Consider the following 17,407-nt stretch of genomic DNA (forward strand, 5'->3'; position numbering starts at 1 on the left):
TGGTGATGGGCTTCTCTCCATTGTGGCATTCCTCGACCTCACATTATGCACCCCAGGGCTGGATTGTTCTTCATGCTATCCAGGATGTACCTCATCCCTTCTGAATGCATGGGTGATACTCTGCTTCAGGAGGACCTCTTCCAGACCCCGGGGACGCAGGACGAGCTGCAGGAGATAACTGAGTGCCTGGACACCAGCATTCCCGAGACGATCCGTATCCTCTTTGGGGGGCATTGTTGGGGAGCAGGGCTGCTTGGTGGTTTTCTTTCGCTCTTGGCTGGAGTGGACCTCACTTTTATATACCTGGTGGCTTAGGTTCCTAGGCCAGCCCATCCTTAAGGCTCTGGGACACAGCACAACGAAATGTCCACAGTCAAGTCCAGTCATGCATCCAAACAGCTTCACAGCTTTAACCCCCATTTGAAAACATCAGCCTGGCTAGATAGAGCAGAGGTGGGGAATCTTGACAGGCCCGCAGGCCCCACATCTAGCATCATACGTGGTGTCAAGGTAAAGACATGGCTGCAAAGGAGCTTCAAGGGTGCGTTCAATTGTTCTTTGGCAAGCAGGGTTTGTTGACCGCACTTTTGGAGTTGACCACTAGTATTTGCTGTTTGGATTGAAACCATGCCTGCAGAAGGACATTTCCTCTGCAGATCAGCTTTGCAGGCAGCTTCGTCAAGAGGGGAGGTGTGGGATAATTACAGTGGGGTGGCTCAGTTGCTAGAGTGTGACACTCTTAATCTCAGGGCTGCGGGTTCAAGGTCCACCTTGCGCCAAAAGGACCAAGCTTCTTGCTTTGGACCAGCCTGGGAAGGAGGCAGGCTGCAGGTAACAGGACAGAACACTTCCGTTGCCAGGCTGTCAATAGCTGGCAGTGACCACTCGGTGGCCGAAGCTCTGCTCATCTTCCTGGAGGCAGTGCCAGAACCAGTCCTTTGCGTGGCGAATTCCCGCCCCCCACCAGGATAAATAAAGACACGAGACACCATAATTTAAGGTTAATTGGGCGAATTAGGCCACAACTTTATTGAATTTCAGGAATGAGAGGCATTGGCTTAGGCATTGGTCCTAACGACTATCCGGGTCCAGCCCATTTGCTGGAGACACGGGGAAGGGTTAACCTTATATCGGGGGAGTCTCCTGCCAAGGCACGTCGACTAGGAGCTCCCCCGGGTCACCGCTCTGGGGCGTGCCTTTGGCCCTCACCTCCATAGGCTTCGGACAGGGCCACGCCCCCCGGAGTCCTTTAACGGACCACCCTTTGGTCGCTGGGGGGAGGTGATGGCGTTCCTCCCCCCCACACACATCCTCTTAACCCCTTCTTACCAATGCCTACCGCCAATGCCGAGAAGTTGTGACGAGTTGCTACGAGGTAGGCGAAAAACCAAAAGGCCAGAAATCGCCAATTGGGAAAAATTCCTACCATGCCCCTTGCGGCGACAGACCGAAGTCCATAGCAAAGTCAAAGACCTACCTAAGCCTAGTTAAAGGGAGGGAGGGTGGGAAAACGTGGGGGCGAGCCGGCGAAAAGAGGGTGAGCCCCCTCCGTGCCGGCCCTAAATAGGGCAGGCCATGCCCCCCCAGCCAGCCAGCTGATTGGCTGGCTGGGGGGGGGCAGACCCGACCAGGATTCCCCTGCTCTCGCGGGGGCTGCGACCAGCCCCCGCTCATGTGGGGTGGGCGTGAAGCCTGCAACCCCACCTCCTGGGCAGGCCGGAAGTGGCTTTGCGTGGCGAATTCCCGCCCCCCACCAGGATAAATAAAGACACGAGACACCATAATTTAAGGTTAATTGGGCGAATTAGGCCACAACTTTATTGAATTTCAGGAATGAGAGGCATTGGCTTAGGCATTGGTCCTAACGACTATCCGGCTCCAGCCCATTTGCTGGAGACACGGGGAAGGGTTAACCTTATATCGGGGGAGTCTCCTGCCAAGGCACGTCGACTAGGAGCTCCCCCGGGTCACCGCTCTGGGGCGTGCCTTTGGCCCTCACCTCCATAGGCTTCGGACAGGGCCACGCCCCCCGGAGTCCTTTAACGGACCACCCTTCGGTCGCTGGGGGGAGGTGATGGCGTTCCTCCCCCCCCACACATCCTCTTAACCCCTTCTTACCAATGCCTACCGCCACACGAGCAATCGCTCGCCGCCAATACTCTCATGCCTGAAACCAATCCCCTACCCCCTTTGCTATATCAGTCAGCCACATGTCATTTCCCGCATCTGAACGATGCACGCCATCAAGCCAAATATCATTTCCCGCATCCGAAAGATGCACGCCATCAAGCCGGTAGAGGGCCTCACAGTTGCCCGGGTGGTCACTGACCCACCCACCCAGGGCTGCCACTCTACGCACCACCGCCCGATCCAAGGCTTTCCTAGCCCTATTTGTGGCTATCGGGCACCTGCTCTCTCTCCAAACCCGGCTTTCCATCAACAAGGCCCCAAGAATGGTGATGTTTGGATAAGAGGCCTTAAGTTCCTCAAAGTCACTAAAGATATGCCACATCAAGTCGACTACCTTTCTGTAAGCTAAATCCTTTTCGCCAAAGTGGATAACTAAAGCATCTGGGGGGGCCCTCCGCTGCCGCTCTAGCCCTAATCGCGGGCAACATTTCGGCCCAGCGCATTCCCCTCCGATAGCTCCAAGATATATTGATGTAGTTAAGGTGCGGCCCGAGACCGGAATTGATGGCGCGGGCCCTGGCCCAATGCACAATGCTGTGCCCGATTATCCAGATGTGCGCCCTCATAGCTCCTGCACCCTAGGTCCCCGTTAACAGCTTGGTTTCTATCCCAGTGGACGGTGCAGGGCCTATACTCCAAATATGCACAACGTCACCTGAAAGCAAAAGAAGGTAACAAAGCCAGGTCAGGTATACTGTGAACAGTCACAAGGTCTTACGTATATATCCCTTAAATGCATCAGACTTCCACTGCCCCCAAGTCCTTTACCCTTTCAGCTGCGAGTCCCAAATGCAGTGCTGTGGTGGCGGCCCCAATCCTAAAGGAGATAGCCGCGAATTCAGCTGAGGATAAACCGCAGGCAGCAATCTCCCTTCGCATAACGCGCGTGGACTGATGCTGCGCAAGGCGGGAGCCAACCAAATGCATAAGGAATGGACCTGAGATGGTTGTTCTCACGTACATGAAATGTTTAGTGTCCTTTACTGCTGATCGGTTTTGGAACATTGGACATGCAGGACTAAATTGGATCTGAACAAGGTCAGGTCTCTCAAACTAACCCTGAGCAGCGGATTCTGGTAGGCCCTTACAAACCACTTCGCCAATGCGCATAGTGCCAAAGGCAATGGAGTATGCAGCTGAAAATAACTGGGCCTTGTCCTCGGACCAACAGATACTTCTCATTTTATTTTATTTTTATTTTTTATTATATTAATTTTATTTAATTATTTATTTTGGAATTGGCATAGAATGTCATAAGGGCCTTCTACCATCACTTTTAGGAGGCTGCAGCCTGCGCCAGCCCTGCAATAATACAATAATAATAATAATTTATTATTTGCACCCCGCCCATCTGGCTGTGTTTCCCCCAGCCACTCTGGGCGGCTTCCATAGAAACCAAAAATACCCTAAAATACCACACATTAAAAAACTTCCCTGAACAGCAGCCCTGCAGTGCCCCTCACACTAAGAAGTCCACACCAGGGTCTGTGGATTAAACAACCTTACAGAAAAAGGGAGATTGCCGCCTACTGGATGTTTAAGAGTCTTAGCTGCACGACCCAGCACCCTCCAATGTACCAAGTATTGCAGAGCTTCAGCCTTGGTAGGAGGTGTGTCAAGCCTAGGATTTTCTAATTTGCCTCGAGGTGTGTCAAGCCTAGCATTTATTCATTCATTTATTATTTATTTATTATTTATTTATTTATTTGTAAGATCTAAGCGTGGACGGGGCTCCTGAAGCTAATACTCCCTTCAGGACATCAGGTTCCCAAGGCTCCAAAGGTGCGCCCGGAATGGCTGTGGCAATTTGCTGCGCCTGGGCATCCGTGATGTCATTGTTAACCCTAGAGGTAAATTTGGTAGAGAAATAGATGTTTAATTCTAAGCACAAAAGGACAAAGGTCCGGGGCAGATCTGCCACTCTAGGAGAGTGCGATAATTGCTTTGACAGGACACTGACAATCGTTTGATTGTCGGCCCAGAAGCACACCTGGTGATTCCTGAACTCTTCAGCCCGCAAATGCCACTGTACTTTTCCATGAACTTTAACCCAACCTTCAGGTTACCCTGGACAAGGGTGACCTTCATGAGGGGAAGAAGTTGCAGAATTAATTTTTTAAGTACTGCTAGCCTCTCCCTAGGTAGGCGGGATGTCTGTGCGATTGTGTCCAATTCAATATCCAAAATAGGTTATGATCAAAACTGGACCCTCTGTTTTGTCTGCCACCAAAGGTACCCCAAGCTCCTCAGCCAGGGAGGTGAAAGCCTCTAAAGGAGAAGCGCAATCAGGGCTATTACTGATGATGGAGGGGGAAGAGTTATCGAGGTAATGGGTCACCCCTTCCGAACCAGTTCTAAAGCGAAGAGCCCAGTCCGAAATTGCACTAAATGACTCAAAGGCTGCACAAGCTACTGAGCACCCTATCGGCATAGATTTGTCTATGGAATAAACCCCCTCAAATTTAAAACCTAGCCATAGAAATTCCTCAGGGTGAATTGGCAGGAGACGGAAAGTCGACTCAATGTCGCACTTAGCCAAGAGCGCGCCCCTGCTGAACCTGCACATACGCTTTATAGCCTGATCAAAGGAGGCATATTTCACAGAACAAGGCTTCTGTGGTATTGCATCATTGACTGAGCCACCTCTAGGGTAGGGTAGGTTGTGGATCATAGGATACTCTCCTGGAGTCTATGGGGGGACAATGCCTAAAGGTGAAATGAGTAAACCCGCTATAGGTGGCTCCCTGAAGGGGCCGGCCACCCTCCTGGCCAGAAATTTCATTAATTTCTGGTGTTTCCCAAAATGATTCTTTGACTTTGGGGGGGGGGGATTTCCCTGAGTTAGGGGGTAATGAAACGAGGATCCTGAAGCCATAAGAGAAACTCTTTCCCCAGGGTACTTTGCTGCCTCTATTTTAGAGTATTTATTGAGAGGGGTTCTAAGAGGTGAGAGCTTAACAGAAGAGAACATCACCGTCAAGGGGCAAATTCATACCAGTTTGTGACTGTTCTTCTTGGCGGGTCTGTGAGCTTTTAAGACCCCTGGTGGAAATGCCCCCTGCTGCCCGGAAAGGGCTGTTTACCTTTAAAACATGACGACGCTGGGTGGTTACCTATGCACTTCACACATTCATGCGCATACTTACAATTTGGCCCCTGGCACACACCCGTGTTGTACTCCCAGCAAACCTCATGGTGAGGGACTTGCTTAGCTTCACATTTTCCAACTTCCCTTTTTCCACATAGGGACGCATATGCTCCATCCTGTAATTCTGGTCGCTCGGAACCCAGCAGGTGGTGGGCAGCAGGAAGCTTTTCTGAATCGTCCTCGGCATCAGAAGGCTTACTTCTTTTGCTCTTCTTGGCCGAATGCTTCTTCTTAGACTTCTTTCTCCCTTGCCCATCATTGGAGACTGGTGCTGTTCTGCAGCCGCTGGCACTTCCTGTTGCCCCTGCGTCTCATCATCCGATGATGTTTTGGAGCCTTCCGCAGTAAAGGCTGAGGTTGTGAATCCTGTAGAATAGGAGCCCCCTTCCGCAGTGCTGGGAAAGTCTGGGGTATACTGAGAGGCAGAAAGGTTATAATTGCAAGCATGAGCCCTACCTCCCGAGGATCTGTCATTGGAAACCCAGGGACACGTAGACTGTAATTACGTGTGAGGATGCATAAATGGATTGCTACCCGAATGTGGAACCCTAAATAAGGAGGCCAAAGTGCAAGGGAGCTCCTCATTGCTGGACAGAAGAACTCACTATTAGGGAAGAGGCTGCAGTGACCATGGGCCTGAATTGTTGGTAAAAGGTTTCAAAAGCAGAGGAAACACTGACAAGGCCTGTGGGTTGCAGGGCACAGGAGGCTACCCTGACCCATCTTGGACACAGGACCCACTGTTGAATCACTGGCTGCTCTCAGCACTGCCGCGGTGGCCGCGGAGGTGCCGGGGCGGTCCACAACGTTAGGTGGCGTATCCGGGATGCATTCTTGGGTGAGCGCCAGAGGTGCTGCTGGCACCTGGTCTGCGGGCCTATATTGCCTATAAAATGTCTAAAACGCATTGAAAAAACTGTGCCAAAGCCTGTGGGTTACTAGGCACTACGAAGGCCTAAGGCCCCTCTTGGTTCCCTTGTGCCACCCCAGATATAGCAGCAATTTGCTGGTTCTCATGAGCAGACATAGTTTGATACCCTTAATTAGCCTGGTTCAGCAAAATCACTGCCAACTAGCTTGGATTATATGCGTGAAAGCGATCAATATCACAGTAGTTCAGTATTGTCTGCACTGGTAAGTTTAAAGGACCCAAAGATGCCTAACTAATCTCCAACAGATTGTATTTAGCTGCAAACAATATCACTGTAGCTCAGTATTATCTGCACTGGATAGCAGTCCAAAATACCAGCCCACACCTCAAAGCAATGTATTTTGAGGAATACTGAGTTTATAATAAACAGAAGAGAACCTTTGATAATGTAAGCAGCTATGCAGCAAGCTAGAGGTAGAATTATAAATTGTAACCCAGCAATACACCAGTGAAAATGATAAATTGATTTATGCAACAAACCTAAGCAAAGCAAAGCTCCCAAGAGCCCTTAAGCACTATTATAAAAATCAACCAAATGAATTAAATTGCCAGATTAAATATATACTTATAAACCAACAGATGAAATACCAGAAAGAGATGAACGTAGAAGAGGCATGAGCTATTTACTTCAGATTCCCTATAAATCTGTATGCAAAGCTCGCAAGAGATTGCAGGCGAAGAAGCAATCTAAATCAAATGACATCAAACCCGGATCTCTTTTTCCTTATAACTATGAATTGACTATACCAACTTATAAAACTTAATGCCTAGGCAGAGAGTAAATGACACAGCTCCACAGAGCACCGCAAGCTGAAAGAAATAATTTGAATTCCAATATACTGTGCACTAGTGCTTCAATTTAATTTAACTGTAAGTATAAACAAAAGCAGTCAAATTAATTAGAGGATATTAATTCTAAGATCAGCCTAGCCAGAGACGCTGTAGCCAGCTCTACACAAGCTTATGCACCAAGAGGAGGCGCTCCCTGCAGCCCCTTGTGCGCTCTTATTTAAGCTAGGCTCTTTTAACAATTGCGCTATCATCCTTTGTTTATATTGCTTATGTTTATTTCCTTTGTTTATATTGCTTTTGAATTTAAAACCAGCGAGGAAGTGAGGGGCACTTGAAAAGGAGAAAGCTCCCACGTGGTTTTGCCTCTCCTAAAATGGCTGCCACCGCAAGGCCACGTGGGCAATCAAAATGGCGGCCATAATGCGTTGTTTGTTTTCCGGGTGGGCTTAAAAGGGGGGGGGGGTTGTAAAATTACTTCCCACGTGGAATGCCTATAGTAAAATGGCGGCCGCCCGGAAGGCCACGCGGGCGGATGAAATGGCGGCCGGGGCGCGCTGGTTGCCCGGCAACGGCGCGGCTGCTTCCAACGCTTTCCAGGTCTAAACTTCCGCGCGAAAATAAAACAGCCTGCTCAGCAGAAGCCCCTCGCCCCTCAAGAATGCTGCTGAAATGTTTATTTAACAAGAAAATCTGCCCCTCACCCCCAGTTTATAAATCAAGCAACACCAGCAGCGAATGCTGGAAATTCTCTGTAAAAGAAAGGGAGCTTTTTCTGTGAAGCTACAGCATATTGCACGAGGTGCCCTGCCGCTAAGAACAAAGGCAACAAAGAAGCAAGGCAGGAACGCTCCAGGCAAGGCAGATAAGATCTCAGACAAACAGGAACAGCTGATATGCGGGAAACAAACGTGGGGGCGAGCCGGCGAAAAGAGGGTGAGCCCCCTCCGTGCCGGCCCTAAATAGGGCAGGCCATGCCCCCCCAGCCAGCCAGCTGATTGGCTGGCTGGGGGGGGCAGACCCGACCAGGATTCCCCTGCTCTCGCGGGGGCTGCGACCAGCCCCCGCTCATGTGGGGTGGGCGTGAAGCCCGCAACCCCACCTCCTGGGCAGGCCGGAAGTGGCTTTGCTATGAACTGTATCAGCGCTGCCTTGAGTGCTCACATGACAGCCACCTCTGTTGCCAGGTCGGCCCCAGAGCCCCATCTCTTCCTGGCTGGTCTGTGGTGTGTACAGAAGCATAGAATCAGAAGGGATTTCCAAAGTCATCTAGTCCAAATGTTGCCGCGAGTAACAGGAAATCCACTAAAACATCCCTGAAAGCCAGTAAACCGGCACACTGGCAGGAGGGCTAGTCTGGTCTGGGAAGCCTTGTTAACTGCAGAGGTTGCTGATGTCTCCTTTGATAACCATCCCTCTCGGTTGTGGAGGGGGGTGGGGTGCGCACATGTTGCCTTTTTGCTTTCTGACCAGGACTTTGTAACAATAGCCCACCTGTTTCAGTGAACCTCGCTTGAATTTCCAACCCAGGAAGCGGCCATATACTGGGCCATCTAGCTCAGTATTGTCGAAATTGACAAGCAGTGGCTCTCCAGGATTTCAGACAAGGGATGTTCCCTACCCTCCTGGGAGATGCTGGGGGTGGAGCCTGAGACTTTCTGCATGAAAAGCAGGTGGTTTACTGCAGAGCTATGGCCCTTCCCCCAAGATATCTCAGTTGGTAGAGCATAAGACTCTTCATCTCAGTGTCCTGAGTTCGAGCCCCACCTTAGGCATTGCAGGGGGTTCGATTAGTTAACGCTCATGGTCCCTTCCGACTCTACAGTTGTATTATTCCCCAAAGTTCCCAGCAGAGTTCTAGTCCGATCACCATTTTAAACATTCTTTTTTTTTATGCCAGGTCTAAACCTGCAAACATAACAAGTACACCGTGCTAGTGATCCATGCCCCTCCTCTAGCAAAGCTCTGCACTGAAACTCCAAACCGCCCCTCCCTGTCTTGCAGGTGATCTGCCAGTTGCCGCGGTCGCACCAGAACGTGTTCCGCTTCGTGGTGGCTTTCCTGCGGGAGCTGCTGAAATACTCTGAGAGCAACAATGTCAGTGGCAACATGCTAGGTAAGGCCTGCCTGTCCTGGCTGGGAGCTGGCCTTCCTCCTGCTCCCGCCTCCTCTCATGCAAATGTTTTCGCTTCCCTGCAGCCACCCTCTTCGCCAGCCTCCTGCTACGGCCTCTGCCCAACGTTCTGCCGAGTGCCATCGGCTTCCTCCTGGGCTTCCTGCTGGGGGTGGATGACTGCGAAAGGTGCCAAGCATGACTGGAGACGAAGTGGGGAGGGAAGAGGCAAGGCCCAGCCTCTGTTCTCTGGTGCCTGCCCTTCCCCTTGTGCCATCTTGCCATGTGCCAGCTCCCTTCCTTGTGCTTTGCCCTTTCCACCTTTTCCTCTTGACTCCTGACACGGTTGCACACTTGGCTTTCCACATGGTTCCAGGGCATTGGCAGCAGGTTCAGGGTGCTTGGGGAGGGACCCTGTTGGAGGACAGTCATTCCCCTGCCCATCCTACTACCACCACTGCTGCTCTCAGTCCCTGCGCAGTAGTCCACGCTCTCCCCTTCTGCTGCAGCTGAGCATGTGCTACTCTTGGTGGGTACCAGGCATAAGGATTCCTGGCCTGTCCTGGGATTGCAGGACCTCTTTCTCTGTCCCCCCAGCCTTGATGCTCATCAAGAAGGGGCAGGGCAGCCACTGTGGCCCACGTACGCCTTAGCCTGCTCTCTATAGTTCAGCTATCTGTCCCCATTCTGCCAAGTAGAGTTCTAGGGTGTTCATTCTTCATGAGACACTAAGCACTGCGTAAAGGGACCAGGGAGGAGGGGGGGGCGCAGGCTGGGCAGCAGGCGGGGAGCTGAGGCAGTGGGTACAGCTGGGTTGGGTTGGGCTCCCCACCCGACCCCAAGTTCTGCAACTTTGTCTTTCTGCTTTTCTGTCCTGGGTTCCTGTACTTGGTGCACACACACTCTTAATTTATTGGGAAACGGTTGTTTCAAACTGAAAGATCCGTTGTGCAGAGATTGTTCTGGTGTTTGGAGGGGAGCTACACTTGCCTTTGCTGGTTTCTCCACTGCTCTGAAGCTCAGCCAGACTTTCCAAATGTAGCCGCCTTGGGCCCTCGCAGCACACACGAGGGAGAGGCTGTGGAGCGGGGGTGCTGCATGGGGCATCAGGTCGTGCAGATACCATGGAATCTGACTTCGCTCTTCACAACAAGGCTTGCAGGTGCAGAAAGAGGGCTACATTGCTTTCCCAAGGTGTTTCTCAATTGCTCTCCTTCCTCATACTGCTTGCAGCTTGCAAGTTTCAGCCCAGCAGCAGCTGGCTGTGAATTATTGCATAGACTCTTGAGGGGAGGTCTGCCCTCCCCTCTCCCCATTAAGCTTTGTCTCCAGGGCTCAGTGGTAGGAGGGAGAGCAGAGGAAGAAAAAGAACTGGGCTTGGCTTGAGGGGGTTATGAGAGCATATGTGCACCTGGTGCCAAGGGATAAGGCTGCAGAACTGAGCAGAGCACACTTAAGAGCAGGAGGAGCTGAGCCCTGCTCCCGCCACCACCACCAACAGCAACTCCTAGATGTCCACTTGTTCTTCTCAAGGGAGTCCCCAAAATGACCAAAGGAGACTGGAGCTCTGAGAGCAGCTATGGAGACTGCAGAGTCTGGATGGGAGCTCTTTTATTATTTATTTTCATTTGAAGTGGGATGGAGTGGAGGCTAGATGGATCACTTTGAGGGGGGGGAAGCAAGCGGAGAGCAGTGGAACAGGATTGGGAACTTCCCCCTTCCCCACTGAAATAATCCAACTGGGCACCCTAGGAATTGGCAGGGCCAACCTGTGCATGAGGCGTTCCGAGGCCATTGGCTCAAGGGGGGGGCAGATCAAGGTCCATAGAGCACCATGCTTGCAGCCATGCCACTATTGTGACCACGGTCAGGCCCTTGTGAGGGTTTTGCCAACACAACCTGCTCCTCTCCAGCCTCCTTTCCTAAAGGAGAAGCAGAGGCAGGGCTCAGGGTGTTTCTGCCTCAAGCAAAAACATCCTCAGCTGGTCCTGGCAGTGGACATTAGAAATTGCTTTCGATATGAAAAAGAGTGGAATGCAGGAAAGTGGGGGGAGGGGAGTGTGTTAAAGGAAAAGGGAGGAGTTTTCCAAACTAAAATTGGGGTTGAAGACAGAGCTCGATTGAGTCACAAAAGGGGCTTCTGCCAGCCCAGTGGAATTTCCGGCTGCCCACATCCCAGCGTCTTAAAACACAAGAAGAGCTTGGGGAGTCGATTTTGTGCACAAGGTAGATGTTTGGCATGGTCTGTCCTTGATGTGAAAAGAGGATCCTTTCAATATTTACTTTGGTGAACTACAGCTCCCACAACAACAACTCTGAAGGTGACACAGATGTTCAGAGCGGAGTGCTGATAATGCCAAGGTCATAAGTTTGATCCCTGTATAGGCCAACTGCATTATTCCTGCATTGTAGGGGATAGAACTAGATCAGTGGTTCCTAACTGGCTGATTACTGAGGACCCCTTATTTTTCAAAAGCCAAGCCGCAGACCCCCTACTTTTGAAAAAATTGATAACTCTATGGTAGTTACCTCTGCAAAGTAATTTTTTGAACAAAATGTGGGGTAATAAGCAAAGGATTTTAGGTATACTAAAAACAACAAGACCGCCCATAAAATGTATGCTATTGCCATGCCAAAATGAGAGAAAATTAGTTGGAGGGAGGCAAGGGATGGGGCCACGGACCCCTGATTGGGAATAACGGAACTAGATGGTCCTCGGTGTCCCTTCCAACTCCACAATTCTATGATCCTGTGTCTTAAACACAAATCTTGAGGAATAGTGTGTGTGTGTGTGTGTGTTTCTGTCTGAACTTTCCCAGCCTTTGCTTTATTCTGATTTGCGCTTGCGTCCCTACTCCCCACGTGTAGAATTGCTATACGTTTGGGTTTTCCTGGACATTCAAGCGTTTCCCGCATGGACACTTGTTTCCAACGGCCAAATCCCGGCAATTCCAGGCGGATGGCAACCCTACCCACTTGTGCCAGATTGCCTGGCATACATTACAAGCATCTAGTCACATAGATTATCCAGAATCCCGGGGCTAGCTGACTTGACAGGAAGAGTCCGTGACCAGAAGGAGGAGGAGTACCAGGAAGAATGGACAAAATTCAAAGATTATTTAGCTAAATATGTCAAGATAACCTAATTGGAAAAGCTTGCAAATATGAGATAGGCTTAGGATTTAAATATGTAAGGATTGACCGCTCCCCGCTTAAAACGGGGGGCGCCCTTTGCGTGGACGCGTGCAGCCCCTAGATCTGGAGCGGCTCCATCAGCATAGGCTTGGCTTTGCCTTCCCTCAGGTGGGATACCTGGAGGTCTCCGCCTACCTCAGTCAGTTGTCCAATCCCACCTGGGGGAAGCGTAGCCAAGGAGACCAGGCCAGGTAGGGGAGGGATTACCTGCCCACACAATAGAGGGAGGATCTTACCTGGGAATCCTCACTTGGCTCCAGAGCTTCTCCCACCCTACCCACCCTCAGTTAACGTCTTATTTTGCAGGTTAACTTTTCTTCACAGGTTTTGCAGGTTAACTTTTCTTCACAGGTATGCGGGTGCTGCTACGTTAAGGTCGCTGTTAAAGGGCTGGAAAGGAATTTCCCTGCATTGGCAGGTTTCGCCTTTCCCGTAGCAAAACGTCACAACTTTGGCGGTATCAGGCCTTGGGCGGAATCCTTTTGTCCATCTTCCTCTTTGCGGCGGTGATACCAGGGTTCCCCGTTAAAGGGGTTTTCTGAAGGGAGGCTTTGACCGTACGCCGAAAGGTCGTCATTGCTCTCCCCTGCGGCGGCGGCGTTACGGGGGCGGCTATCTCTGCTTGAACATATGTTCTCCAGAGCCGGCCCATCCCCCCCCCACACACACTGGATAACCCTGATGCTCCCTAGGTCCCCGGCGGGGGACTGGGGAGGGAGAACGCCCAATGCCTGAGCCAAGGTCTACCCACATTTGAAATTTAATAAAGTTGTGGCCAATTTAATCCCATAGCACGTTGTCTTGAGTCGTTATTCCACATGACGGGGGGACCGCGCGGGATCTGGGGACTCCGCCTGTCCACGCAAAGGAATTAAGATGTTTCAAGCTAGATTAGAAAGAATGAAAGATGTGAAGCGATCAAGGTTTTTTTTTGTTTTTTTTTTTGAGAAGATTGATTTTGGAAAACTGTTGAAATGAAATGCAATGAAATTCAACCAGGGGGATTTGAGGAAGTCACTTAACAATGTTATCAAGATTGGTTTAATTACAATTAGGATGTATGTATGTATGTTTGTTTGTTTGTCTTAAAAAATTTTGGAAAATTAATTTGAAAAACTGAAAAGAAAAACACCATAGATTATCCAGAATCCCAAGCAGCGACATTGTGAAACATTCATAGGAATAAAAGGTAGGGGGGAAGGAGGCACAATGTCAAGCAGGCAGCAGAATAAACCCGAGCACTGTGGGTCTAAAACCGGCCCCTGAATCTCTTGCTCCCCACTCTGCCCTTCTAACAATACCATTTTTTTGCTTGCTGGATGGCTGTGTGCAATGAGACCTCAGTCACTGAGGAAGGGTGCTGGCCCAGTGGTAGAAGTATGTGCTTGGCATGCAGGCGATCCAAAATCAATTAAGAGCAAAATTCCAGTTCTCATGTTTTCTGTCGAAATGGCTAATTTAAAGGGGAATAGCATGGTGCCTTCCACAGAGTCAGACCAAGGAGAAATTCTGTAAGCAAAGGTAGCAGGCTTTGAAAAGCTTATGCAGATACACAAGGACACATTGCTAAAAGAAACAAAGGGATTTGGAGGGACCATGAGTGAACAGGTAGTACCAGAATGTACAGAATTGTACCTAGAAAAAGGTTACAACTGGATTACCTTTTTGTAAACAAAAACAACAACAACCCCCAAAATAAAACTCGGAAGCAGCAGGACTCCTTAGAAACTCTTCAAAAAACAAAACACAAAACTGCATATCCCTACCTAGTCACCAAATGTGAGGGGAAACGTAAACCAGCATCTTACACTGCTTTAAATGATAGCCAGATTCTGCAATTTTTTACCACACCAGAAGTAAAAGCACAGGGCATTAATAAGTTTTTGAAAAATCATTCACTTCATTTGTAGGCAAGGGAAAGCTTTCTGAAATGTACAAAATCTTACTAAGACACACAATCTGTTGAAATGACCAAGCAGCAGACGAGATTTGGGGACACTGGTGTGCCGCCTGGGGAAATGTTCCTTTCCCTTCTCCTTAAGCAAAGATGTGGTGACCTTGTGCATCCATAAATAACTTTCAGAAATGTATTTCATTACTTTGCAAAGCTTCTCTTTTTTTTATAATATATTTATTAAAGTTTAGGAATTTATATAAAACAGAACAAAACAGAACAAAAAAACCCAAAACAATAAAAATACATACAAACCAAACAGAACACATACAAAACAAGTATAATTTCCATCCCTTATATTCATGAAACTTACTTTCCCGACCTCTTCATACCTCCCCTTTCTGTATTCCATTCTCTAATTAAGTCAATTCAGCAAATCCTTCCCCTAATTTCTATATAATTTTTAACCTTTCTTTTCTTAATCACATAATCATTACAGCTTTTAACCACTTAATTTCTGAATCAACATCGTTCTAGCCTTCAATAATTTTACAATGTTTCTTAAGATAGTCCTTAAATTTCTTCCAATCTTCTTCCGCCGTCTCTTTTCCCTGGTCTCGGATTCTGCCGGTCATTTCTGCCAGTCCCATATAGTCTATAACTTTCATCTACCATTCTTCCACGGTGGGTAGATCTTGTGTCTTCCAATACTTTGCGATGAGTATTCTTGCTGCTGCTGTAGCATACATAAAAAATGTTCTATCCTTCTTTGACACCAGTTGGCCGACCATACCCAGGAGAAAGGCCTCCGGTTTCTTCAGAAAGGTATATTTAAATACCTTTTTCATTTCATTATAAATCATTTCCCAGAAAGCCTTAATCCTTGGGCATGTCCACCAAAGGTGAAAGAATGTACCTTCAGTCTCTTTACATTTCCAGCACTTATTATCAGGCAAGTGGTAAATTTTTGCGAGCTTGACTGGGGTCATGTACCACCTATAAATCATTTTCATAATATTTTCTTTTAAGGCATTACATGCCGTAAATTTCATACCGGTGGTCCACAACCGTTCCCAGTCCTCAAACATAATGTTATGACCAATGTCTTGTGCCCACTTGATCATAGCTGATTTAACTATTTCATCCTGTGTATTCCATTCCAACAGCAAGTTATACATTTTTGACAAGTTCTTAGTTTTGGATTCTAACAATTCTGTCTCCAGTTTTGATTTTTCCACCTGGAAACCAATCTTCCTGTCTGACTTAAAAACCTCCATTATTTGATAGTAATGGAGCCAATCTCGCACTTTATCTTTCAATTTCTCATAACTCTGCAATTTCATTATATCCCCTTCTTGTTCCAAAATTTCCCAATATTTCGGTCATTTAGACTCCATATTAAGTTTTTTCACGGCCTTTGCCTCCATTGGGGACAACCACCTGGGAGTTTTGTTCTCCAGCAGGTCTTTATACCTAATCCAGACATTATACAGTGCTTTCCTGACAATATGGTTTTTAAAAGCTTTATGAGCTTTGACCTTGTCGTACCACAAATATGCATGCCACCCAAAAGTGTTATTGAACCCTTCTAAATCCAAGATATCTGTATTCTCAAGAAGTAGCCAGTCTTTCAACCAGCAAAAAGCCGCTGATTCATAATAAAGTTTAAAATCTGGCAGGGCAAATCCCCCCCTTTCTTTTACGTCAGTTAATATCTTAAATTTTATCCTGGGCTTCTTGCCCTGCCAGACAAATTTAGAAATATCTTTCTGCCACTTCTTGAAACAGTCCATCTTATCAACAATTTGCAATGTTTGGAACAAAAATAACATTCTAGGCAATACATTCATCTTTATAGCTGCAATTCGACCCAACAAGGAAAGCTTCAATTTTGACCAGATTTCTAAATCTTTTTTTACCTCTATCCAGCATTTTTCATAATTATCTTTAAACAAATTCACATTTTTAGCTGTCATATTGATCCCCAAATATTTCACTTTCTTAACCACAGTTAAACCTGTCTCATTCTGAAACCTCTCCCTTTCCATAGGTGTTAAATTTTTCTCCAATACCTTAGTTTTAGATTTGTTCAATTTAAATCCTGCAACCTGGCCAAAATCTTGAATTAGTTCTAAAACCCTTTTAGTACTAGATTCTGGCTCTTGTAACGTAAGTGCCAAGTCATCTGCAAATGCTCTCAAATTGTATTGTTTTGCTCCGACCTGTACCCCTTTAACCAGCTGGTCCCTTCTGATCATATTCAGCAAGACCTCCAGGACTGATATAAAAAGTAATGGAGAAATTGGGCACCCCTGACGTGTCCCTTTTTCTATCTTAAACTCTTCCGTAACCACATTGTTTACAATTAACTTTGCTTTCTGCTCTGAGTATATTGCACCTATACCGTTTTCAAATCCTTGGCCTACCCCCATCCCCTGGAGATTCTTCTTCATAAAACTCCAAGAAATATTGTCAAAGGCTTTCTCCGTGTCCACAAATATCAAAACTGCTTTTGTATTTATGTTCACTTCTAGCTTTTCCAAAATGTCTATTATATTCCTTACATTATCTGACATATGTCTTCTCGGGAGAAAGCCCGCTTGGTCCCTGTGAATCTCCTCCATCAAAACTTTTTTCAGTCTTCCCAAAGCTTCTCAATGGGCTACCAAATGGCATTTCTTTCTATTTTGGATGAAACTGGGGAAGCAGCTTTAGAAGAAGGGGTTGCTGACATTCACTGGCCTGGAAAACACCTGATGCCAATATGATGGCATATTGTGGCCGCAAAGTGTGGTGTAGTGGTTAAGAGCAGTAGTCTTGTAATCTGGGGAACCGGGTTCGAGTCTCCGCTCCTCCACATGCAGCTGCTGGGTGACCTTGGGCCAGTCACACTTCTTTGAAGTCTCTCAGCCCCACTCACCTCACAGAGTGTTTGTTGTGGGGGAGGAAGGGAAAGGAGAATGTTAGCCGCTTTGAGACTCCTGAAGGGGAGTGAAAGGCGGGATATCAAATCCAAACTCCTCCTCCTCCAAATTGTGGGTGGTGAATTGTTTGGGTGGCCTCTTGAGAAATGTTGCCAGAAAATGTATGAACCTGTTTGTGATAAAAAGTGATTCGTAAAGCTGCAAACAGCAGGTGTCCCAAGGT

General features: G+C 48.1%; 1 protein-coding gene across 1 annotated transcript in view; it reads left to right on the forward strand.

The window, feature by feature from the left end:
- LOC310753736 (inositol polyphosphate 5-phosphatase OCRL-like) overlaps positions 1–9,373 on the forward strand; it is a gene marked incomplete at both ends in the record, with an annotated part of 121,448 nt that extends 112,075 nt beyond the window's left edge. The window contains 5 exons of the mRNA XM_083595080.1: positions 130–214; positions 872–942; positions 8,189–8,245; positions 9,063–9,174; positions 9,258–9,373. Coding sequence (XP_083451206.1) covers positions 130–214; positions 872–942; positions 8,189–8,245; positions 9,063–9,174; positions 9,258–9,373 — 441 coding nt within the window. The remainder of the gene's footprint in view (positions 1–129; positions 215–871; positions 943–8,188; positions 8,246–9,062; positions 9,175–9,257) is intronic.
- Positions 9,374–17,407: the final 8,034 nt, after the last annotated feature.

This window comes from Podarcis filfolensis, assembly GCF_964270895.1.
Source record: "Podarcis filfolensis genome assembly, chromosome: W".
NCBI lineage: Eukaryota > Metazoa > Chordata > Lepidosauria > Squamata > Lacertidae > Podarcis > Podarcis filfolensis.